Below are 24,596 nucleotides of genomic sequence, written 5' to 3' on the forward strand. Positions count from 1 at the left end.
TTGAATAGCAGTGGCAATTGACAAAAAAAAAAGTTTATGTAATTTTACTGAATAGTAAGGGTGAATAATAAATTGGCTACAGATCTCTCTGGCGACGACACGTCAGCTTTTTTTCCAGAATGCTTTTCTTTTAATATATAGAAAATGAGTGACTAAATAAATCCCATCATAATTCAGTTTTACAAATGAAATAGAAAATACAATACATAATATGAAGAACAACTATGATATTTATTATATATATATATATATATATATATATATATAACTAACTATCGATTAACAAGTTTATAAATTTGATATAAGTGGAGATACCTTCTAATCTGTTATGAATGTCCGGATCAGATTTAGAATTAACAAATCTGAAATGTTTTTGACGGCGAGAAGGTGACCGTTACAATATAAGATGACATCTTTTTTTTAGATGAATCAAATCAACACAATATTGTAGGTTTATATATCTTTTATTTAGGGTTTTCCTGGATAGGATTCTAAAAATTAATTGAGCCTTTCACTATGACCGCATAATATTGATATTAGCTTCTGGGCCAATACATAACTCCGAGTAAAAAATATATACATTAGACCTCCAAAGTCCCACTCGAATCGGCGACACATTTAGAATTTGGATGAGAGACAGAGCCGTCTCTAAGTTTTTGAGGGCCACCAGCAAATGAAAAAAAGAGGCTGCTTATATGAAAAACTAAAACAGTGAGATGTTTAACTAAATTTAAAGTCATGACCTGAGTCCCCATTCTCTTCAACGAATATTATTACCACTGGACTAAAGATAACTCTTTTTAAATTAGGACCGAAAAATAGTTATAAAATATGCGGCTGCAAGCAGATGTTTTATAAGCCTAGCCTTTAAACCAATTGAACTATTAACACTTGTCACTTGGTAGTAATAAAAATATATATAATACGGATGGCGTTTTTTGAGAAAATTTGTTAAGGAATAGTGAAAAAAAAAACTCAAAAACTCAAATATGAGGGTTTTAAGATTGTTAATGTTAGTACTTTTTAGATTATAAAATCCAAAAACCAACATCTAGAATCCAAGAACTTTTCTGATTTTGCAAAAATAAGAAATGATAAATGATAAAATGAAGACCAACATCTAAAAAATATATACATGTATACTAATATAGTAATAATTTTTTTGTTTAGATAAATGTCATCACGACCCTTACGATGGTATATCAGTCCCTGTGTTTTGAGTGTTTTTTATACCATCATAAGAGTCGTGTGTGACCTAGTTGTGATGGTAATTTTAGATGTGGTAGATACCGGATTGGAACGCATAAATATAAATAGTATTTGTTGGCTAAATTCTCAAGAACAAGAGCTAAATCGTATACTTTACTATACATTATTTCGAAAGTAGTGAACAGTATAAATAGGATTCTTCACCTCGCATTCCCGAGCTCTCTGAACATTCACCGAGCTTGATGTCTCTTGTTCAAAAATAAATAATGGGCCGTATCTACATATCACATGAATAGCAACGGCGTTTTCTCCTAAGCTTAAGCCTTCACAAAGTCACAACAGTAGTCAACAGTACGTACTCTTAACACATATTTTTTTGATATGTTTGCCCAACACTATATTATCTTGCAGCCAACCCTAGTATTCTACAAAGCAAACTCCTCTGTTTTTGTAGCTTAATTTGTAAGTTTCCTCCCTTTCCCTTTTAGGTGTATTATTGCCAATAGGGAATATATTGAGATTTGTTGCAATTCGGAAATCCTTTGTTTCCTACAAAATGAGAAGCGAAAAAGTAAAATACTGTAAACTTACTAGTAACAACTGTCTCCAATCCAATGATCAATAAAGTTATAACTTCTTCAAGCTAGGCTCGTCTCTTTGGACTTGCATATCGACAAGAGATATATATATAATGTCAAATTGTCAACTCATTACGTATATTGCATATCGATGTCTCTTGCATAAATAGGGGAACGTAAGTTTTATAGTGTGAAATCAAAAAGATAAACCAGATTAAAATATGAAAATATCAAAGGATAGTCAATAGTCATAACTCTCTATTATTTATTTGTTAGTCTTCTTGACCAACTTGCTCCAAGTTTTTCCTTGGCCCATAAAAACATCAACCTACCATGGTTTCAAACTGTAATCTCAAATCTTTTTTTAAGTTGTAAGCATTTTTTTTAATCAAAAAGTTGTTATGGCAACCAAGCGATCAAGCTCAATCATCCTCCTTTCTGTTCTTGTGCTTGCTTTGGTCTTCTCTCCTACACTTCCATGTCAAGCAGCTCGAGTGCATCTCGATGGTAAGCTAACCTTCTTAAATTAACAACCCGTCGCGATTTTCCTATATGGTGAATTTATTTATATTTATATATAACTTTTTGTTATTGTGATAGCTGAAGGACGTATGCTGATTAGAGTACCACCGCTGATTAGAGCACCACCGCCGCCAATTCGCTTTTGCCCTGCTTGTGCGTGCTGTGCACCAGCTCCAAAAGGTTCTTGCTGCCCTTGCCGATGCACCAACAATCCCTAAAGAATGCGACTCTGCTTTCTCCTAGCCTGCGTATGTGTTTGATATATGTAAACTGTTATACGTGTACTATTAAATAAGCAAATCAAAACCTTAAACTCTGTATTTCACTGATTTGGACACAGAAGTGCCGAGTGCGTCATATGTCTTTTGTCTTAGAAACGTTTATGGTACTACTATTACTATTATACTGGGTGGTTTAGTCGTCTTCTTTAGACGCATATAAATATGATATACCCGTAAATCCTTTAATTCTCTAGTTACACTTTGCAGAACAAAGCAAAGCATCAATTGGAAAATAATATATACACCAATTAAAAATGTATAATTCACAAGTAAAAGTGGATCTATGGTGTAAGAATGGTAACTATAAATATCCCATAACTAGTGGATTTAAGAAAAGAAGACAAATAAAAACTAGTGGACAACGAAAAAGGAAATATCAAAAACTAATTTTTTGAATTTCAATAGATATCATCCAACGAGTAATTTGTTGTTTCTTGACCTATATATAAACATCATCCTACTATGGTTTCAAACTGCAATCTGAAATTTTATTAAGTTCCTAAGCATTTTTTTTATCAGAAAAGCTGCCATGGCTACCAAACGATCAATCTCAATCATCCTCCTTTCTTTTCTTGTACTTGCTTTAGTCCTCTCTCCAATCCTTCCATGTCAAGCAACTCGAGCGCATCTAGATGGTACGTAAGCTAATCTTTTGGAATTAGAAATACCTCACGGTTTTCCTTACATGAATCTTTTACTTTTTACCGTACAGCTGAAAGGCGTATGCTGAGGCGCATATGTCCTTCGTGTGTGTGTTGTGCACCAGCTCCACCAGGTTCTTGCTGCCCATGTCGATGCCCAAAAAAACCCTAAAATTTTCAACTTTGATTTCGTCTAGCAGTTTATCATCTGTGTAATATCTTATTAACATGTGAACTAGGCTTCATATATATATGACTCTCTTGTCACTCAGCCATTCTACTTTTTGATTATGATATGATGTTTTTTTCTAATTGGGACACAGAACTATGTTATACATGTTTTGGCTTCTAGTTTCGTTGAGAGTTATTATTAAATTGGATTGGTCAAAGTTTGAGGGACCTTTGACTTTTTCATTCAACACACGAAGAGAGACTTTGAATCTTAAAATGAAAAGTGAGAAAGTCATCTTTGAAAACGCATATAAATATGATATACCTCAAATCTCAATCCTCTAATAACACTAAGCATAACCAAGCAAAAGCATCAATGGCGTTTCACAGTAGAAAATTCATCTTTCTGAAGCTCGTCCTCTTCTCGCTACTTCTTCTTCCCTTGTCCCAAAGCAATAATGCTACTCGTATCCCACGAGGTAATTCAAGTAATCAAATCTATCTATATAACTAAAATAGTTTCCAATTGATTAGTATAATGATATGTATGAATCAATCTTTCTTGGTAATGTAATTTACATATCAGCTCCTATTGGCCCGAGAAGACCAATTTGCCCGGCTTGTGTGTGTTGTGAGCCAGCTCCGCTAGGAAGTTGCTGCAGATGTTGTGCATCCCCTATCGTCACTCAAACTCATCACCCCTCTCAATCTCCATGAAACAAAACATAACATTAAAAAGGTTGACTCGGTACAAAAGAAAAAGAAGAATAAGAAATATAGTCTTTTTCAGTTAATGTTTCTTTGTTTCCATGTTCTAATAATGAGCTTTAAAGTCAACTTGAGTTTGATTTTTCAACCATTGACCAAAACTTTGATTAATGCAACAGTAATTGGTACATTAACCAAAAAATATGCCGATATACACTTAGTAATAAAAAAATAAACCTAGAAATCTAAAGACCTAAACTCATCAAATCAACAGAACGGCGACAACATGGACAACTTCGCTCCCGTGTAAGCCAAGAATCAATACACAAAAGGTGAAACACATGTCCACACTTTTTTAATCGCCTCATCTGATGATCATCCTCGTACTCTTCCAAACAAATCGGACAAAAACGTTTACCACCCCCTTCTTCTTCTCCTCCTCCTCCTTCCTCTTCTTTGATATCTTTGTACACTAGGGCTTTCCTGTGTCCGGTTTCAATATCTTGTTCAGGCTGTGGATTTTGGTGGATTGTCTCGGGAGGAGGTAATCCCGTTTGAGTGGAAGTTACATCACTGCAACAGCTACAACAACAGATGACGATCAACGAGATGATGAAGAAAACTATGAGAATTTTTTCAGAAGTGTCCATCTTCTCGTCACACTACGTTACTCGTTCGTTCCTACCAGAAGAAAAATATCAAAACGTGATATATTTAGTTTATAAAAAGAATTTAGAATTTATCCTATCAGGATTTAGAGTTTTTATTTTCCTCTTCCTTTTGTTTTTCGGATTCCTAATCATGCGTAAAAAACTGGAGGCGAGAGAACAACATACTTGCATCCCAAACCAATGAGAAACCCTCGACGACGTCGTTTACTTTGGAAGTAGGGTTTCCAAAGTCAACTTTTCTCGACTTTTGGTCAAAAACTTTTTTAATTAATGCCAAAATGTATTTGTAGACTAATATAGTCGTCACTGAGTTTTATATAATTCCACACGGAAAGAGTTTAAATACACCATCTACTACACACAAAATCAAGGATATATATAACTTTTTGTTGACAATATCAAAGGACAAATCATTCAGGTTTGAAACGCAATATAATTTGGTTGAATTAAAAATATGATTAACATTAACATTGTATGAACACAAAACTAAAAACTTTTGATTTAGCATCTTCAAAAGTCACCATGGCTGATAATAACAACACATGGACCAGCATCAAGCAGATACTTTTAATCGCAGCCATAGTTTTATCTTCTGCGTCTTACACTAGGTAAGAAGAAGCAGCCGAGTGTAACAACATACTGATTATGTCCAAAACTTATATGTAAAATTATACGGCTCTGTTTCATTTCATGTATCAGCATCAATCTACTGTAAGTAAATAAAGTGATGATGTTTTGTTGTATAAGAAAAAATAAAGTAAAGTTTTGATGTTTTGTTTGTAAGATTGCAACATATATCAAGCATATAAACTCATGCATCTCTCTTTCATTGATTCTCCAAAAGAATACTCATATAGAGATTTGTCTCTGTAACTAACTACTTAGTTAGACTGCGATCGATCTTTGGTTTAGATATAAACTAAGCTTCTTCTAGACAATGACGAATAATCGATAAAATCGAAAAGGGTTTTTCAGGTTTCATTGTGTTTATCTTCCTTGGACAAGACCACTGAAGACTTGGCTATTTCCAGCAAGAGTTGCTTCCCATTCAATAGAAGACAAGAGTATCTGCGAGAGCGATATAACCACTTGCTTCATGTTTGGTCTTAGAATCGGATCATCATCCACGCATTGCTTTGCCAACATAGCAATCTGTCCACCAATATTCATTCACAATGAAAAAACAATCATATCGTTACTACATTTTTCAAACTACTAACCATTTGTTTATTAGCTTACCTTGAACAAACAGTCGTGCGGGTATAAATCCATCATGTTGGGGTCAACAAACTCCTTCAAACTCGACATATTCATCGGGTCTGGTGAGTTCTTAAGAGCTGCTAACATCTGCAATTGTAAAAGAAAAGCAAATAAGGGCTTTGGGAAATGAATTTTGCATCAAAGAAGCATAATGGTTCAATCTGTATAAACTCCAACAACTTACAATAGATGCCAATGGACGTCTTTCTGGATTCTTATTGCCCATTGCCTCCGTTCTTATAACAGCTTCTCTTCCAGATATAATCTCGAAAAGAACAACACCAAAGGCATAAACATCACTTTTCGTGGTGGCACGACCATCACTTAGATATCTGCAAAAGAAGAGACACTCTCCAGATGAGAATTCACAAAGGTGTTCTTGTATCAAAACTCAATGTAGTTTCAGGTTTTTCAAATGCTTACTCTGGTGCAAGATAACCATATGTACCAACAACTTTAGTAACTGAAATTTCTCCCTCTCCAGTTTTCTCAACCAGTTTTGCAAGTCCAAAATCAGATATCTAGACACATGCAAATATAAGATCAACTACACTCTCCTCTATTAAAATCACAACACGTAATAAATTTCATAAGTTCAGACTCAAACCTTAGCCCTGAATGCTTCATCGAGCAAAATATTGCTTGTTTTGATATCCCTATGGACATAATGAGTCTTAGTATGTTCATGAATATATTCCAAACCTCTTGCTGCGTCAAGTGCAATCTGATTCCTCATTATCCAAGATAGTGGGGTATTGCCTTCAAGAACATCAAGAACTATATCATTAACATCATCTTTTTGTTAGTTCTTGTTGGTATTGTTAGTCTCTTTACCTTTGCTCTGAGGATCATGCAAATGGTTTTTCAGCATTCCCTTTTGGACATACTCATACACTACGAAAAGCTCGTCAACAGTTGCAGCGTAACCAATCAATTCTACCTTTGACAAGAACAAAACCAAACCCAAGAGTCATAATCTCGAATCACTTTAGACGCATAATAAAGATTACACACATTACACAAAGGGAATTACCAGATTGGAATGATGAACTCTGCAAAGCACTTTCATCTCTGCTGCAAACTCTTTAGTTTTTGTAGCAGTCATCCTTTTGACAGCAACTTCCTGTGTGATAAGTTTAACCAAATATTACAACGAGTAAAGCTACTACGACAACTCAAAACTTGGAAATGAAGATGTGACTTAAGCACAAACCTGTTCTCTAAGTAGACCAAAGTATACTGAACCATAATTTCCATGACCAAGAAGATTAGAATCCGAAAACTCATCTGTAGCCGCACGAATTTCTTCATAAGTAAACACCATAGGCTTCTCTATCTCAAACATTCCGTCACCAAGAGCTACATTCATACAAGAGAAAAACCAATAAACACAACAACAAAAACTCTTTCAAAAAGAAACCACAGAAGATGGAAGCTAAAAACCAGACCTTTAGGAATAGCAACAACTTGATGATGACTCTGAGTTTCACCATTGGTTTGTCTAAAATCCCCTGATCTGCAACAGTTATACCGACCAGAACCGCAAAAGAAACCAGATTTTCTAAGGATTTGGAAGCTGTGTCCATTGCCATCTTCATCACTGGAACTGCAACTAGATGATCTCAAACAGATACATACAAGTATGCACACCACAAGAAGAGCAAGCACAACTCCAAGACCACCAACAATCCATATATAAGGCACATGACCACCACTCTTTTCAGTGTGATTCACCTGGTCAGCTTTCCAAATTTGGAAACACACATACACACATCTGAATTTAAGTTTCAGGACACTAAAAATAGAAACTTGAGATTCAGATCAGACAAAAAACAAGATAACACAGAAACCAAACCTGAGATATTGCCATTGATTGCTGATGAAGGCGCAGGGGAAGGAGCTGGTGGATTTATCTTCTTTGTCTCATAAGGCTCTCCAGGTACTTAAACAACAACAACAAAACTCAAGATCACTAACTTGTTCATCTTAAAAACCCTAACTTTGGCATTAAAAATCGAAACTTCCTTACCAGAATCAAGTGGGATGTAAAGGAGATCACCAGCTGTGAAATTATCAGGATTCGACATCCCATTAACTTCTTCAATCCGATCCATACTAACACCAAACCGGCTCGAGAGAGATTGTACACTATCTCCATCCACCGCAACGTAGCTCATAAGATAGTTCCAGAGTCCACTAGAGCAACCACAAAGAAGCTGAACAGAAACCACCGCCGCAGCACGAGCTTCTCTAGTCGTATTCGGTGGAAACGCGAGACCAGAGTAAGCAGAGACCACAGCATTGTAAACGTAACCAAGGCTTTGCCTGATGGTGAATGTTGTGTTCGTTGCGTATTGATGAGTCGTGGTGAGACAAGAACAGTTCTTTTTAACATAGATGTAACCTCCGGAGGTGTCTGCTGTTATGTCTGCTGGTAAGACATCGAACATGCTTTGGATTACGGAGAAAGATTGGTTTTGGTTTGGTTTGAAAGCGAGGAAAGAAGTACAGAGACGAGTAGTGTCAGAGCAATTCATTGACTTTGAGTATGATAAATTTGGTAAAAGAGTCAAGAAGAAGATGAAGAAGGTGAGATTCATTGTAGAAGAAACCTAAGTTTTAAAAATCAGAATCGAAAGAAGGGTTTTTTAAGGGATTAAGGTAGAAAGAATCTTGATTTGTTGAGTTTAGTAGTGAATTGAGATTTGGGTTTTGGTTGGTTTGGTTAAGGGAGATGAGAAACAAGTAGAGAAGAGATGAAATCAGCCATGGAAGGAAGGAGTGAAGCTCACACACTCTCTTGTCGGACTGAAAAAGAAAAAAAAAAATCTTAATTGATGATAGGGGAAAATGTCAAAAAAATAAAATAATAATTTATTAAATATCCAAATAAGACCATGTTCTTTGTCAATTTCAATTTTTATATTATATTTGTGAATGATCGACCATATCATACTAACCCAAATTTTATATGAAGGAATTTTGTAAAAGTGATTAGACATTTAAGATGTAATTAGGTTTGGTGTTTGGTTTAAAATACCTAATACACTTTATGTGTCACACTATTGTTATTGTCCGGACTTGAGGCTGATCAGCGTCGGTTCAAGGTAATATTGTATATCCGTTTAAGATCAACTTTATTTTTAAATTTTTTTTTAAAGTTTCTTACTTAATATGTTTATCAACCAAAGATGAAATTTTTTTAAGTTTATCACAATACTAAATTAATACTATTATTATATATTGTTTTACGTAAATAAAAGTGTAAATATTATTTGTAAATTTTAACTAGAATTCAATTTTTAAAATAATAGTACTGCATTGAATAGCATTAATTACATACAGTAAAATGCATTGCTTTGTTGAAAGAAAAAAACAGATAACATGGGGAAAACTGGAAAAGGTTATATAAATTACAAGGTAGAAAATGACTAATATCTACAAACATATAGAAATGGATTAGTAGAAAAAACGGTCAACATATAGAAATAGATTAATTAAGCAAAAGTTTTGAAGATTTTGTGCTTTATCGATTCGGAAATCGGAAGTGATGATACTCGAAAAGATTTGAGAAAACGATAGTTTAGGCAAAAAAAAATATAAGAAAAATAGGTTTATAATTTTCAAAGGTTTAAGCAAGTGATGAGTTAAAAAGAAGGTACAGAGAACAATGAGCTGTTACTGACAAAAGACAGTTTGGTTCTGTCCCACCATACACCTCTCAGATCACATTATGGGAACCTTTGATGCTGACTTCTTCTAAAGAGGGAGTCACAGTTTTTGTCTTCTTTTCATAAATTATTTTTAGTCAAATTGACGCAAGAGAAGAAGATTCAAAAGTCAGAGTTGAGTAAAAATCACATATGTTCTACGTAGGACTTCTCAAGTAGTCTAGCTGTCTAGGCACGTACGGTTTATAAATTTGAGACAATATCTTTGATTGAAGTTAAACCTCATTGCTCTAACTACGATTGGTATTGTTTTAATTCGATGCTATCGTAAACCAATACGTCATCTTGTACTAGTCTTGCCAGTGATGTATATGCGGATTTTGTGGATTGGACCACAACTAAAAGTCTAAAACGATTCAACTTTAGTGTGTGGCTTTGATTACTAATTGGGCCATCTTATTTTCATGTGAGTCCATGGACCATCATATGAATGATTGATGCCGAAACATTTTTAAAACATAGTTTTACTTGTCTTGTTTTGACATAGTTTACTTGCTATTTGGGGACATATAATTTATCAACTAATTTTGTTTTTTTCGTCAATTTATCAACGTATAGTTTCTACTTTTTTTTCTTAAATTAGATCTTATCTAGAAATGGAATCTAATCAATACTGAATACTTTGCATTTAGAGTTAGAATGGTTATTATACATATGAAATATATTGTTTGGTAATATTTCATACAGTATTGCAAAGTGTCTAATTTGTTTCTAGATGCTTTAGTTTGCTACATGAAATTAGTAAATGCAACTATTTTTATAATGCTCTAGTAAAATCATAAAAGTATTTGACATTTTCAGCCAACTGAAGCATTCAAAAAGCGACGTCAGTGAAAAATAATGCATGAAGCTTCCACACAAAGGAAAAAAAGAAAATAACACTCAGCACAAAAACAATTATCACACGTTGGATATATATAGAAACGAATCTTTTGCACTATGAAAATGCATACAAATAATTGAGCATACAAAATAGATAACGCTTTTATCATGAGATTAGACTTGACAACACAAACATTATCGATTTGGTGATACAAATAGTAAAGTGCAGAACAAAATAATAATCATTCGATAATTCATCAGATATACTCAATTTTGATTATGTGGAGGAGCCTTATCAAACGAACGGACCCATGAAGAAAGAGTCCTAGCATTTATTGATTTTTTACCACTACGTACTATTGCTTTTTTCTCAGATTTGACATTAATTTCACGATTTGTTTTATTCCATACCACTTCCTTTCTTTTCTGGAGTCGGCTATATCCTTTTTTTCGTATATGTACGATAGTAATCGTAGCCGTTGATTTTGAGTTTCAACGGTTGTGATTAAAAACTTATCAGGGGGATCTCAAAATCGGAATGAACTGTACAACTTTTGTCTACCGTCCAGATAGAGAGATCAAGTACCTGTCAGTCTCAGAGATTCGGTCTCTATATCTCTTTTAGTCTCTGTCTTACTCAACTCTCTATTGCCACGTTGCTTCCATAATCAAAACGCGCGATCTACCAAACACTGTTTCCGCGTTTTGCTTTTTTTTTCCCCAAAATACTACGGTTAACACATTTTCTTGTCAAAATGTGTTTAAGGTAAAATATCAAAGAAAACTATTAGTAATAAGCCATGGATTTAGAAAATTAAAAGATGAGTGAGACATAAAAAAAATGAAGCGTGATTAAGGTTGTCGGTCAGTCTTTGTCTGCAATATTATTAAGCCGCTGAAGGAGTTTGGGTAATACGGAGACAAGAAATGACCTCTCTGATTGATAATCTTTGTTTATTGAAATTTCCATATTAACCCTTCCGTACTTGACCAAAACTCCCCATGAGCGACTCTCTTTTGTTGGTTTGGTCTCAAACGTGGGAGGAGAACTGACCATATCCCATGGTTCGTTCATTATAAAAAACCAAGTCAAATATGTCCTTAATTAATGCAACACAATAGTTCTTTGTTTTAACTTTTAACCAATTGTTTTATTTATTAAATTTATATGTTATCCTCCTTCGTATAGTGGGCAAATAGCGAGAAAGTGATCCTAGCTAATACTATTATTAAAAAAAAACCTGAACATAAACAAAAAAAAAGAAGAAGCGATTTTTACAATGAAACGTTATTGAGAGATAGGAGGAGAATAAGCTAGTGATAGAGAAAGAGTTTTATTTTATAACATTTATTATGTTTTCCTTGAAGGTTATTAAATTCGATCAAGCCAACAAAATATTCCTCGTATCACTTGAGTTTAAATATGATCAAGTTGGTAAATTGGTAATGTTTGAGGGTTGTATACTTGTATTGTATGTAGTAAAATGATAACTGGGAATAAAAGCGACAAAACGAAAGAGAGAGAGAGAGAGAAAAGGGGTTTCGTGTAAAATGTCCAAATTCAATTTAACTTTTTCCAAAACATTGGAATATGTGTAAGTAATGTTGTCCTATGGTGACAGACTGATGATAGGAGTGTGATCCTAACAGAGCAGAGAAAGATCGTAGAATCCTCCATTTCTTCTTATGGCAACCATATTTTTAATGAAGTAACTGGGGCTTGTAATTTTCACTTTCTCCTATATCCTATTATTACAAATATGACTCTCTATTTCCTTTATATATATTTTTCAAAAAGGGTACTTAGTCTTTTTCAAATAGTTATGTATTTTTACGATACTACTAGTATTAGGAAAACAGAAATAATAATAATAGAAAAACATTTTCACATTTCTCACATTTCCTTTATACATTTTTTCATCCACATCTATGTAAAATCTCATTGAAATTTGAAACTAATAAAGAAAGAGTACTCTAATAGTTTTTTAAAAAGGAGGCCTATGAGTATGAGGTTGGAATAATAAGATTTAAGAAAAAAACTAAAATAGCACGCTTTGCTTCCTCCACTAGAGAGAGAGAGAGATAGAAATAGAGATTGCGTGTGTTTCACACCTATAAAATTCTTTTTCGTTTACCATTTTTGTTTTTACTGTTTTGCTTGGTCACCAATTTTACTTAAATTCTGGTAAATTTCAATTTGATCCCTTTGTTATCCACTGGTTATATCACTACTGTCTCTCCTTTGTTATTTTAATTCCCAACTTCTTCTCCTTTTCCATAAAGTTTGTCAAAGGGGTATGTGAGAGAGAAGAAGTGAAGAAGAGAAGAACCCACCAGAAGGTTTTTACAATTTTTCCCCTTAAAAAAGTTAAAAGCTTTTTGATTTGTATAAAAGACTCACTTAATCACCTCTCTTGCTTCTCATCTCACAGACTCACACACCATTTCCGTCTCTCCCTCTCTGTTTTGAGTGAACAAGCTGTCAACTTTTTAAAAACCTACATGAAGGGTTGTCATAGAAACGGTGAAATGGCTCCGAAGCTGCTTGACTTGATGATTCCACAAGAGAGAAGACCATGGTTTCACGATGACAGTAACTCTGTTTTCAACACAGAGGATAAGAAGCTTGAGCTAAAGCTTGGACCACCTGGTGGTGGTGAAGACGAGCATGGTTCTTCGTTAACAAGACACATCAAGAAAGAACCTAAAGACAAATCTATCCTCTTCTCTCCTTCCACCAAAACCACATCCCATAAAAGGTTTTTAAAACTTCATCTCTTACTTATTTTTTTGTTTTTATCTGTTTTGTATCCTTTTGACATGAAGATATTCACTTATTATTAGCCAATAAGGTCCCATCTATCTGCAAAGACTTTGTTCATGTCTGCTTAAGTTTGGATCTCGAACATAAAAAAAGTTTTAACCTTTCTGTTCTTTTTTACCCTTTTCACATCTGAAAGTTTCAGTCCTTTTAACTGCCCTTGTTACCTTGAGATTGTTCTTGTTTTACTGACAAGTTGTGTTTTGGTGTGACTTTGTGTGGTTTAAAGAACTGCTCCTGGTCCAGTGGTGGGATGGCCTCCGGTTCGGTCTTTCAGGAAGAACTTAGCGAGTGGAAGCTCTTCAAAGCTTGGAAGCGACTTAACAACCTCCAATGGTGTCGCCCTCAAGAACCAAAACGATGATGTTAAGACAGTGGAACCAAAGAGACAAGGAGGTATGTTCGTGAAGATCAACATGTATGGTGTTCCCATTGGTCGTAAAGTCGATCTCAGTGCTCATGATAGCTATGAGCAGTTATCTTTCACAGTCGACAAGCTCTTCAGAGGTCTTCTTGCTGGTAAAATTTGAAACCTTTGAACTCTCTCTTTCTTGATTATGAAAAAGATAGGTTTTTTATAAAAGACACAAAAGATGATTCTTATGACTCTTTTTGTTTATAATATGTTATCAGCTCAAAGAGACTTATCATCGTCTATAGAAGATGAGAAACCAATCACTGGACTATTAGATGGGAATGGAGAATATACTCTTACATATGAAGACAATGAAGGAGACAAGATGCTTGTAGGAGATGTCCCATGGCAGTAAGAATCTTTTCTTTTTCCTTTTTCTGAATCTGATTCAGCTTTTTGCTCTATGAAAAGGAGAAGCATTAGATTCCTAGTCACATAGTATTTATTAGTATATCTTAATCACAATTTGCTCAATTACAAACTTAGTTTGGTAAAAGCTATTAAAGAATTTGTGGACTTTTTCTGATCACTAAAATTGAGTTTTTTCTTAAATTGTCAGAATGTTTGTGTCTTCTGTGAAGAGGCTGCGTGTGATTAGAACCGCAGAGATTTCTTCAGCATTAACATGTAAGTGTTGGATTTAAAATCACATTTTACCTGTTTTAATGAGTCTTAATGTGAAATTATAGAAATGATTTTTGAATTTTTGCAGATGGAAATGGTAAGCAAGAGAAGATGAGAAGATGAAGAAAAAAGATCTTTTACAGCTTTTAAAGAAGTAGAGAGATGTTATTATTAATTGCATTTTGCCTTTAAACTTTGATGAGTTTTTTGGTCTTGACAAGTTTCTGATTCCAGTATCCGATGTACATTCTGGTTTGTTACATCTTCTTTTGGCTTTTGAGAGAGATATCATAGATAGGTTCTGTTGGAATTCAAGACCAAACAACAGTCCTGCCAAACAATGAAATTATGATTTTGTTGGGTCTTGAGAGTAAATTTACAAAACCCTGTAGGCATTAATCTCTTTTGTTTTAAAAGCTTTGGTAATGATTTGTCACACTTGATCTAACACTTTAAAGTATTGTAACTCTCCATATGTCTGTCTGCAACAAAGCATCTTTTTTGGAAAAAAGGAACAAAAGAAAACAATCTTTTTCTCTGCCAAAAGCTCTTTAGCTTTTATTAGCTCTACTTAAGCCTATATTGTAATGAACTCTTGAGAGTGATAGGTTTTAAAAACATTGAACAACTTTTCTTTAAATGAGTTGTTAGGACAGATATTCAAACCAATGACTCTTATCACATCGTTAGCATCTTTGTCTTGGAGACTTGGGCGACAGAAATACAAAAGGTGAAGAGTTGTTCATATATGTGTACATTGGTGGTGGCTATGGAATCTTGCAAAAGAGACTAAATTGAATGAATTTGTGAAGAGTCTTTTTCGTTGAGAGAATTTGCCTAAACTATTCAAAGCAGCAATATGAGACTTTTAATAGTTACTTTTTTCGTTTATGTCTTCTATATTCTTTTGTAGTCTACATGGCCAATTCTGTTGTCCTCAATATTTTAGGACCACTCTATCTTTATTCTAAAAGATTAGCACTCTGGTTTAAGTTCAAGCACTAAGCGACTAAGCCCAAAATAAAATAAATAAAAACTTCAGTGCTAACTGAAAACTCTAAATCTAAGATAAAGTGGTATGATGCTGTTGAAACACTTCAAATTCTAAGGAAAAGATGTCCAATGCAAAAACATAAAGGGTATACGAATTTATGTTGTCAAATTGAATATTGTGTTTAGCTACTAGATTGTGTTTACCAGACAGTTCAAATTCTTGTTTAAGGTCAAGTAGTGAAGTCATGTTTCCAAAAAATAATTTTATTTAAAAAAACAATACTCATCATGACATTGAAGTTTTTTTTCTTTTCTTTTACTAGGTATTAAATATATCTAATTATTGAATTTACTTTGATAAAAATATAATCTGATTTCATTTTACATTCACAAAACTAAAATAATATGTTATGCAAAAAAATTTACATTTGGAAAAATGGAGTAATGTAGTGATCAAAATCTTTAAAAAGATGGATTTTCCCAAGTTGGTCATGGTCCTCATGGACATAAAACTTAGGTATTGTAAATGTGTAATCCATTTAATTGAGAGTCATTGCCATTATTTGAGATGCTTTTGGTCAATGTCGAAACTATACTCTTTACTTTGACTCATTTATTCATTTATATAAATTTGTTTGTAGTATATCACTAAATCATTTACTCTTACACATCTATATTAGTATCTTACACATCTATATTAGTATTTTTGCAGCAACTTTTGCTCAAAAATACTAATATAGAAAGTTCTCACAATAAATGCCATTTAATGTTATATGTTCTACTTATTTGATGGGCTTTTGTTACACATACCCATATATCAACTTAGTTAAAAGCCCTTCTACTTTTAAAAGGCCAGTTTTGTTTGAACATATTCCCCTTTACCTTATAAGTCTAACAACCTATTACATCTAAATGAATTAACTCACATGCCCCATTAGTTATCAGATTGAATGCATGATATACGATTGCTATATGTATTACGCAAACGAAGGGGTAAACCTTACCAATTATGACCCAGTCGATTTCCAAAATCATATCAAAATAATGAGGCAAGTTCTACATTATTGTTAGTTCCTTTATAAGACTCTATATAAAATATTCGATGGACATAATAAGGAAGAAACCTTTCAAAGCCTTCCTTATTACATCAACATAATGAACTATTCCTATAATTCCTCCATTAAATTTGACACCGATCTTCTCCTTGGTCACCAAGAATTACATTAAATTCTTCCTTTAAGAGTAAACTCTACACATCAATATAAATAATGGAAGATTATGAGGAACTAACCTCACATCTTACCACAACAAAAATGCATACCTTACCAACAAAGTCTTCTTCGTCTATTCAATGGCAGCTTCATTTGCCCTTCTCCGAGATCTGCGTCCTTACAAATCTTCATGGAGGATCCAAGTCAAGATCTTGCATTCATGGCGCCAATACACTGTCCAAACTGGAGAAACATTAGAGATGGTGCTTTCGGATACACAAGTTATTTACTTTACATCATTACTTTGAAAGGAAATCGTTTTCGTATATGTCTAATCCTGCTACGTTTCATATATATCTCAGGATGTTAAAATACATGCAAGCGTGAAGAAGGATTTAGTTCCACGGTTTGCTCCTCAGCTTCGAGTTGGTGAGTGGAAGTTTGTAGAAACCTTCGGCCTTACTCATGCAACTGGTCAGTTTCGCCCAACCAATCATTTGTACAAGATTAGTTTTCAAACTAGCACGGTTGTCTCGCGTTGTGAAGATGTATCTGCATCCAACTACTTGAGTCTTGCTAAGTTTGAGCCAATTTTGAATGAAGAGATTAATCCCTGTATGTTAGTTGGTAAGTATAAATTTTTATTAACAAGTATATGATCAGTTACACGTAAGTTTGTTGTACTATTTATGAAACTATAATTTTATACCATAGATGCAATCGACCAAGTTGTTAACATAGGAGAACTGGAGGAAAAGGAAACTAATAACAAGCCGAATCATAAGCTCGATTTCGAGTTGAGAGATGAAAAGTAAGTTGTGTTGCAAAAACTGATTGATTGAGTTATGGCTTTGTTTACAAAAACTTTTATTTATTAACTCACTTCTTATACAGTGATGTAAGGCTACCTTGCACACTATGGGGTGCACTTGCCCAACAAGTTTTTGCTGCTTGCCAGGAAGCTGATGGACCAACAGTGATATGTGTGATCAGATTTTCGAAAGTCAAAAAATTTAAAGGTATGCTCTGTTATTTATCAATTGGTTATAATGGTATAAGTATAATGGAATGAGTCATTTTAATTATATATATGGTAATATGATAAGATACTACTAATGTTAAAAATCATGTGTTTTCAGGTGTTGTGAGTTTGTCTAATTCTTATAGTGCTACCCAAGTTTTTATCAACCCTCCCTATCCTGAAGTTGCTGAATTTATTCAAACGTGAGAATTTGAAGTTTTTAAAATTTCCCCTTATTATGATTAAAGTACTTTGACAATTTCCCTTTTCATACAGACTTCCAAACGATGGTCTGGCTCTTACCTTCCGAGAGAATGTACCAAATAACCAGATTGTAGCATTGACAGATGATTTTTATGATCAGTTTCCCAGGAAAACCATATCAGAGCTACTCACTACTGACGAGGTATCTATAACTACTAAGATCAATTCAATAACTGCTAATACTTAATATTATAAAAACAATTTAAATGTTTAACTATTTCAGATTGGTAAGGCAAGGTTGTTGTGCACCATCTATGCAATTGATACAGATTGGTCGTGGTACTATTTTAGTTGCAAAAATTGTAACAAAAAGGTTACTCATATCTATCCAAACGTCAATGACAAAGTGACCAGTGAAACAAAACAAAAGTTTTGGTGTGATGTCTGCAAATCCATTGTAACTTTTGTTGATGCTAGGTATGATTCTTACGTTTTTTCAAGTAATAATTTTAGTTAGAAATAAAGTCTTACAGTCTGAAAAAAACATTTTTAGGTACATGATATATTTTAAGGTCCTGGATAATACTGGTGAGACCAAGTGTTTGCTGTTTGACAGTACAGCTGAGAAAATCATCACCCAAAGCGCTGCTACTCTCTTAAATGGATCACTAGCTGAGGTATTTTGATCTACTATGTTTATAATTATAATATGGTATTGTAAATATAAGATTTTTCATACTAATTTTCTTATGAGCAATATAGATTTCAGACCCAGACAACTTGCCAGACGCAATCAACAATGTCATTGGAAAGACATACCTCTTTGTGGTATGTGTTGACAAGGCAAACATTTATGATCGTAAGGACTCTTTCAAGGTTGCAAAAGTGTTGTTGAATGATGGTACGTTGGGAGAGGAGAGCATGCTTGGATCTCAGGATACAATACATCTAGAATCTATTGTATCCGGTGACCAGGTCCTATTTAAGTTTAAATCTAAAATTTGTTTACATTTTCAACTTAAATTGTTGAGTCTCTAATTAACCTATATTATTTTCTCTATCCATTTGATAGATGCAATTAATGCTTACTAGCAGTCAAGATGGTGCTGAAACTAATACACCATCTTCCAAGCGTGTATCATCCTTCAATGTGGAGTCCGCTGAGCAATCATCCACAACCAAGAAGTTGTGTCTTGCAGCCTCAGATTTGGACAAAGAAAATGAAAACATGGACAATGAAGGAATCATTGATTCTGAAGGTTCCAAGGTCAATCAAAGAGAGGGGAAAGGTATCGGAAAATCTAATGGGAAAAAGAACCAACCAAATAAGACTGGAGGTGTGCACATCAAGACTGAGAAGTAGTGCTGTGAAAGGAAGACCAGAGATTCTAAGTCGTTTACCAATCGCCGTTTCTTTATGCTTTTTAATTATGAATTTAGTTGAGTTTTATTTACAATTTATTTCTGGATTTGAACTTGGAACCTTGCGTGATTTGTTACTTTATAATTCTCTATTCTAGAATAATAAAATAATTGGCGATTAATTATATTGTTTTTTAGTTTCTTTTTACTTTATAACCATTATGTTATAATAAACCGAGATTTAAATTGGTAAATATTTTTTAATAAACTTAATAACTATAAATTTATATTCGCCGTGAAGCAAACAATATCATTATGTCAATGAATTTTTTTTTATTTAATCCTGGTTTAAAAATTGCTATGACTTCTTATGTTTAACAGTACATAATTATAAATTCACTTACCTGAATAAATCTGACGCCTTGAGAAATTATCAAAAGCTCGCCGATGTAATATAATTTATAGTCTGAAAATGTATTTAAAAAACCTATGATTAGCTTTGGCCACGATTGATATAATTATATATCGGTCAACTTTATATGATACTAAACAAAACATAAATTTAAATCCATTGAGTACAATAAGTTTTAACTTCCACTCTAAGTAGTTTCTATATTTATGTATATAATTTAGAACAATAATATATTTTCTATCTTAATTGATTGTTTACCAATCAATACTTACCATATATCGTCAATATCAGGAATTATCACATACGTATTTACTATTAAGATTGAAAAAATAATGTAAAAATCACGACATATACTCTTACCTTTTTTCTGCGGGATTGCTTTTTGGTTGCCTTGCTATTGTTTGCCCTGTATATCTTTAATCATTTCTTCTATCCTGCAAAAAGTATAATCAAACATGAAGAAGAAAACAAAGATTTCAGAACAATTAGAAGATGAGAATTCTCACCCAGGGAAAACCAAACGTCAAAGATCAGGGATAAACATAAATAATGAAAGTCAAAAGGAGAATAACCATTGTACAATACCTACTATGCAGAATCCATTTCTGACTACTCTCTAAAAAGAAGTATCACAACCTACAAAGAAGATGCGTTTACACACACCTACAAATTGTACCCGTCAGACTTCTCAAGTGAATGAATCATATTCATGTCCTCTAAATCAAGTTTTTGGAAACGTCTTAAGAGACATAAGCAACTTACCCAGCAGATGTCAAGCAGAAAACCAAACACCTCTTACCAATCTCCAACTCAAAGCTGCTACACCTACAGATAGTCATATTGGTGAGGATAATCGATAGCAACACATTGAATCTTACTTTTCTAATGGTATTTTATTATCAGTATAACCTGCGTCTCTTACTTTTATTTTATTATAGGAACTTTATTCTTTGATGCAACATACCAGTCAATAGGACGCAACCGACAAAACACACCTTCAAGTAAGTATAAATTGTTAAGAAAAATATTTGACTTATACAAAGACTGTAAGACTGATTCTATATGGTACTTTTATTTAACTTACTTCTCCCTTTCTTATGTGAAGGCTCTCAGCTGACCTCAATCAGACTTACTAATGATGGCATGTCCCCAAGACCATCACACAGTTTTACAGACATGGCCCCTAATATATCGTCAAGGACCAGAATGGACTTCTCAATACCATATATTCTAGAAGTCCATTACAATTCGCAAAAACATTAGCAGTCATGGTTCTTTTCTTTACACCTAACAAATAACTTATCTATGGATTTTGTGGAAAAGGAGGATCTGGAGTTAGTACAATTTCAAATACAACGACTTTCCAATTTGGTCCATTTCATAGTAATCATCAAGGATTACAAAAAAATAACTTAGACAAAAAAGCAGCAGGTGCATTGTCGTCTGAGACAATAAACGGTAAGACACATTTATGGAACAAAACATCAGCAAACTCTTTGTGATTTACAGTTTATATGTACTTATTGTATAATTTTGAATAACAAATTTGAATTTGCGTGAAAAAGGACAATCCAATGTAGGAACAAGTTCTAAAACAAGGAAACAGCTAAGAGATGCATCTCTAATTACTGAGCATATGCCATTAAAAAGAAACTTAGACGAAGAATTTGCTGCTGCATTGTTTTCCCAAACACTAGACGGTAACTAATATTTTAGATTACTTGGTTATACTTAAAATTGAGGATCCTTTTTTTTTTAATATACTAACAAAGGGACCGTGAATAGAGGATGAAGATGAAACTCTGGAACAATATTACAATGAAAGTAGTAGTGAGGATGAAGATGTTTCGAACCACTCAATAGCTGAAGAAATACAGGCCACCCCTAAAACAAAATCACCTCTCAAAGCAAAGTTACCTAGAGGAAGGCCACCCTCCAAACAAAATGCAAAGAAGAAAAAATCTACACAAATACTAGGTAAATCAAAACTTTATATATTACAGTTTTCTAATTGTTTGATTTTTGTGTAATTTACTATTGCTAAGATTTTTTGTATAACAGGATATCTAGATCATGGGGATCCTACATATGAGTGTAAGTATTGTGGTGCATTAATGTGGTTCGATAAACGTCTTGGCAAACGAAGGACTCGCAAGGATCCTATTTTTTCATTATGTTGTGGACAAAGGACAGTGAAACTACCATTTTTGAAACAATCACCGGAAGTATTAAGAAGACTACTTACAGGTGATGATCAGCTGAGCAGAAATTACAGAGAGAATAGTCGTATTTATAATATGTTGTTTGCTATGACTTCTCTTGGTGGAAGAGTAGACCGATCTATTCCAAAGGGTAAAGGACCTAATATGTTTCGATTACATGGAGTTAACTACCATTTGATAGGAAGTCTTACGCCTGAACCTGGTGATTATGCTAAGTATTCCCAGCTTTATATTGTTGATACGGAAAACGAAGTCAACAATAGAGCAACTGTTATAAGGTAACAGTTTAACCAATATAGTTTTAAAAATTATGAATATTCTCAATTTTCTAATTCGTGTATCAACAAAACTTATCATGCAGCAAGGGTAAAAACATTTCTACAGAAGGAGGTAAAAGGAAAATCAAGAAAGAAATCATCGATGCCTTGATGAAGATGTTAGATGATGTGAATCCCTATGTTAATCATTTTCGTGCAGCTAGAGATAGGATTGCAAGTAATAGTGAAGAGGCATTTCACATGCGGATACTCAGTGATAGAGTAGGAATCGATGGACGTATTTTAAGCTCACCTGTAGCATCAGAAATTGTAGCTATAATACCAGGTGACTTTCGTAAGGAAATGCCACAACGTGATATAATTATCCAGGACAAGAATAGTGGTCATCTTCAACGTATTAACGAAATCCGCCCTTCCTATTTAGCACTACAACACCCTCTTATTTTGTGTTATGGTGAAGATGGTTGGAGGCTTGGGATTGCTTTCACGGGAGTAAACAACAAGAACAAGAAAAAGTGTATCAGTATGAGACAGTGGTTTGATTTTCGTATTCAAGAGAGGGTAAATGAATGTGATACTCTTCTGCGGTCAAGGAGATTATTTCAACAGTTTTTAGTAGATTCCTTCTCCGCAGTTGAATCACACAGGTTGACTTACATTAAGTTCAATCAGTCTAAACTGCGTTGTGAGAATTACAACTCAATTAAGAAAGCAGCGGAGAGTGGAACTACATCAATGAATGAACAAGGTAAACAAGTCAATATTCTATAACAAGTCAATATTCTATCTTCTTTCACTGGAGGACCTCGCTATATGGTGCAACAATATTATGATGCGATGGCTATTTGTAAGCATTATGGCTTCCCTGATTTGTTCATAACTTTTACGTGTAACCCTAAGTGGCCGGAGATAACAAGGTATGTAAAAAAAAGAGGCTTAACTACAGAAGATAGACCAGACATAATAGCTAGGGTTTTCAAGATAAAGCTAGAGTCACTCATGAATGATCTGACAGTAAAGCATATGCTCGGGAAAACAGTAGCAGGTACGGTTGAGCCTCTACGTTATATTTATTTATAGTCTTATTTTATAACTATTCATTAATTTTGTGTGAATTTTTAACTTTTGTAGCTATGTATACGATTAAATTTCAGAAAAGAGGACTCCCACATGCTCACATTCTTCTGTTTATGGAGGCCAAAAGTAAACTACCAACAGCAGATGACATTGACAAGATTATTTGTGCTGAGATTCCAAATAAAGAAAAAAATCCGGAACTTTATGATATTATCAAAGATACCATGATACACGGACCGTGCGGTGCAGCTAATACCAATTCTCCATGTATGGTGGATGGTAAGTGTTCTAAATGCTTTCCAAGACCGTTTGAAGACATTACTAAAGTCAGTAGCGACGGTTATCCTGTATATAGGAGACGTGATGATACACGTTATGTTGAGAAAAATGGTATTAGGTGTGACAATAGATATGTTGTACCTTATAATGAGAAGTTATCGATGCGTTATCAAGCCCATATTAATGTGGAATTGTGTAATCAAAATGGTTCTATCAAGTATTTGTTCAAGTATGTGAACAAAGGACCGGATCGTGTTGTTGTAGTAGTTGAGCCATCAAACAAGGATCAACCTTCAACTGGTGATGGCTTAAATTCAAATGAAAAAAAAAAGAATGAAATCAAAGATTTCTTTGACTGTAGGTGAGTTATGAATTTGTTTTCACAAGGTTTTGCTCATACGTTAATATATATTCTTGATTTTATATATGGTTTTTTTTTTTTAGGTATGTTTTAGCCTCTGAAGCTATATGGAGAATTTTTAAATTTCCTATCCAGTATCGATCAACATCAGTTCAGAGGCTATCATTTCATCTAGAAGGTGAGCAACCATGTTATTTTGACTTAGATGATGATATAGAAGATGTGCTGGAGCGGACACTTATGCTAGAAACCTCAAATATGCAGAGATACCTGCTTATTTTACTTGGGAAGGGAAAAACAAACAGTTTAAAAAGAGGGTTAGAGGTTTTGCATTAGGAAGGATCAATTATGTACCCAGGAAGCTAGAAGCTTTATATTTCTTGAGAGTCCTATTAAACATTGTTAGAGGTCCAACATGTTTTGATGATATCACAGAGTCCTATCACAGAGTCGTCTATAAAACATACAAAGAGGCATGCTTTGCTCGTGGTATTCTAGACGATGACCAAATATATATTGAAATTTTGGTGGGTGCAAGTTATTGGGGTTTTGGTGATTATTTGCGTGATTTTTTTTGTATGATGCTTCTTGATAATGCTCTATCACGACCGGAATATGTGTGGAAACAGACTTGGCATCTACTTTCAGAAGATATTGAGAGCAATAAACGAGAAGAGTATAATAATCCAGGCAAGTTAATGAAATGTTTAAAATGAACCTAT

General features: G+C 33.9%; 5 protein-coding genes and 1 pseudogene across 5 annotated transcripts; 4 read left to right on the forward strand and 2 right to left on the reverse strand.

The window, feature by feature from the left end:
• Nucleotides 2,109-2,569, forward strand: LOC104778114 (annotated as a pseudogene).
• Nucleotides 3,729-4,258, forward strand: LOC109132299. The gene is made up of 2 exons (XM_019243941.1): nt 3,729-3,881; nt 3,989-4,258. Exons 1-2 carry the CDS (start codon nt 3,779-3,781, stop codon nt 4,117-4,119), a joined length of 234 nt encoding a protein of 77 aa, XP_019099486.1. The 5' UTR covers nt 3,729-3,778; the 3' UTR covers nt 4,120-4,258.
• Nucleotides 4,344-5,470, reverse strand: LOC104778115 (RING-H2 finger protein ATL29-like). The gene has a single exon (XM_010502484.2). It carries the CDS (start codon nt 4,758-4,760, stop codon nt 4,356-4,358), a length of 405 nt encoding a protein of 134 aa, XP_010500786.1. The 5' UTR covers nt 4,761-5,470; the 3' UTR covers nt 4,344-4,355.
• LOC104778117 (lysM domain receptor-like kinase 3) lies at nt 5,581-8,887 on the reverse strand. The gene is made up of 11 exons (XM_010502485.2): nt 8,071-8,887; nt 7,897-7,983; nt 7,490-7,783; nt 7,255-7,400; nt 7,075-7,164; nt 6,876-6,981; nt 6,649-6,800; nt 6,465-6,562; nt 6,226-6,373; nt 6,021-6,128; nt 5,581-5,933 (listed from the first exon to the last, which is right to left on the reverse strand). Exons 1-11 carry the CDS (start codon nt 8,639-8,641, stop codon nt 5,769-5,771), a joined length of 1,965 nt encoding a protein of 654 aa, XP_010500787.1. The 5' UTR covers nt 8,642-8,887; the 3' UTR covers nt 5,581-5,768.
• Nucleotides 12,747-14,927, forward strand: LOC104778118 (auxin-responsive protein IAA18-like). The gene is made up of 6 exons (XM_010502487.2): nt 12,747-12,934; nt 13,027-13,353; nt 13,645-13,934; nt 14,049-14,181; nt 14,390-14,457; nt 14,543-14,927. The coding sequence occupies exons 2-6, from the start codon at nt 13,097-13,099 to the stop codon at nt 14,575-14,577; spliced, it is 783 nt and encodes a 260-aa protein (XP_010500789.1). The 5' UTR covers nt 12,747-12,934; nt 13,027-13,096; the 3' UTR covers nt 14,578-14,927.
• LOC109130882 lies at nt 16,799-19,246 on the forward strand. Its single transcript, XM_019240965.1, has 10 exons — nt 16,799-16,921; nt 17,021-17,285; nt 17,373-17,469; nt 17,553-17,677; nt 17,798-17,882; nt 17,956-18,085; nt 18,167-18,222; nt 18,500-18,560; nt 18,646-18,858; nt 18,956-19,246. The coding sequence occupies exons 1-10, from the start codon at nt 16,799-16,801 to the stop codon at nt 19,244-19,246; spliced, it is 1,446 nt and encodes a 481-aa protein (XP_019096510.1).

This window comes from Camelina sativa, chromosome 3 (assembly GCF_000633955.1).
Source record: "Camelina sativa cultivar DH55 chromosome 3, Cs, whole genome shotgun sequence".
NCBI lineage: Eukaryota > Viridiplantae > Streptophyta > Magnoliopsida > Brassicales > Brassicaceae > Camelina > Camelina sativa.

Coding starts and splice junctions, on each gene's coding strand:
- LOC109132299 (XM_019243941.1), top strand. CDS start 3,779: ATGGCGTTTCACAGTAGAAAATTCATCTTTCTGAAGCTCGTCCTCTTC. Junction 3,882..3,988: donor TGCTACTCGTATCCCACGAG/GTAATTCAAGTA, acceptor TTTACATATCAG/CTCCTATTGGCCCGAGAAGA.
- LOC104778115 (XM_010502484.2), bottom strand. CDS start 4,760: ATGGACACTTCTGAAAAAATTCTCATAGTTTTCTTCATCATCTCGTTG.
- LOC104778117 (XM_010502485.2), bottom strand. CDS start 8,641: ATGAATCTCACCTTCTTCATCTTCTTCTTGACTCTTTTACCAAATTTA. Junction 7,401..7,489: donor AGTTGTTGCTATTCCTAAAG/GTCTGGTTTTTA, acceptor GTATGAATGTAG/CTCTTGGTGACGGAATGTTT. Junction 6,801..6,875: donor GCATGATCCTCAGAGCAAAG/GTAAAGAGACTA, acceptor ATGTTCTTGAAG/GCAATACCCCACTATCTTGG.
- LOC104778118 (XM_010502487.2), top strand. CDS start 13,097: ATGAAGGGTTGTCATAGAAACGGTGAAATGGCTCCGAAGCTGCTTGAC. Junction 13,354..13,644: donor AAAACCACATCCCATAAAAG/GTTTTTAAAACT, acceptor TGTGGTTTAAAG/AACTGCTCCTGGTCCAGTGG. Junction 13,935..14,048: donor CTTCAGAGGTCTTCTTGCTG/GTAAAATTTGAA, acceptor ATATGTTATCAG/CTCAAAGAGACTTATCATCG.
- LOC109130882 (XM_019240965.1), top strand. CDS start 16,799: ATGGCAGCTTCATTTGCCCTTCTCCGAGATCTGCGTCCTTACAAATCT. Junction 17,286..17,372: donor TAATCCCTGTATGTTAGTTG/GTAAGTATAAAT, acceptor TTTATACCATAG/ATGCAATCGACCAAGTTGTT. Junction 18,086..18,166: donor AGCTACTCACTACTGACGAG/GTATCTATAACT, acceptor TAACTATTTCAG/ATTGGTAAGGCAAGGTTGTT.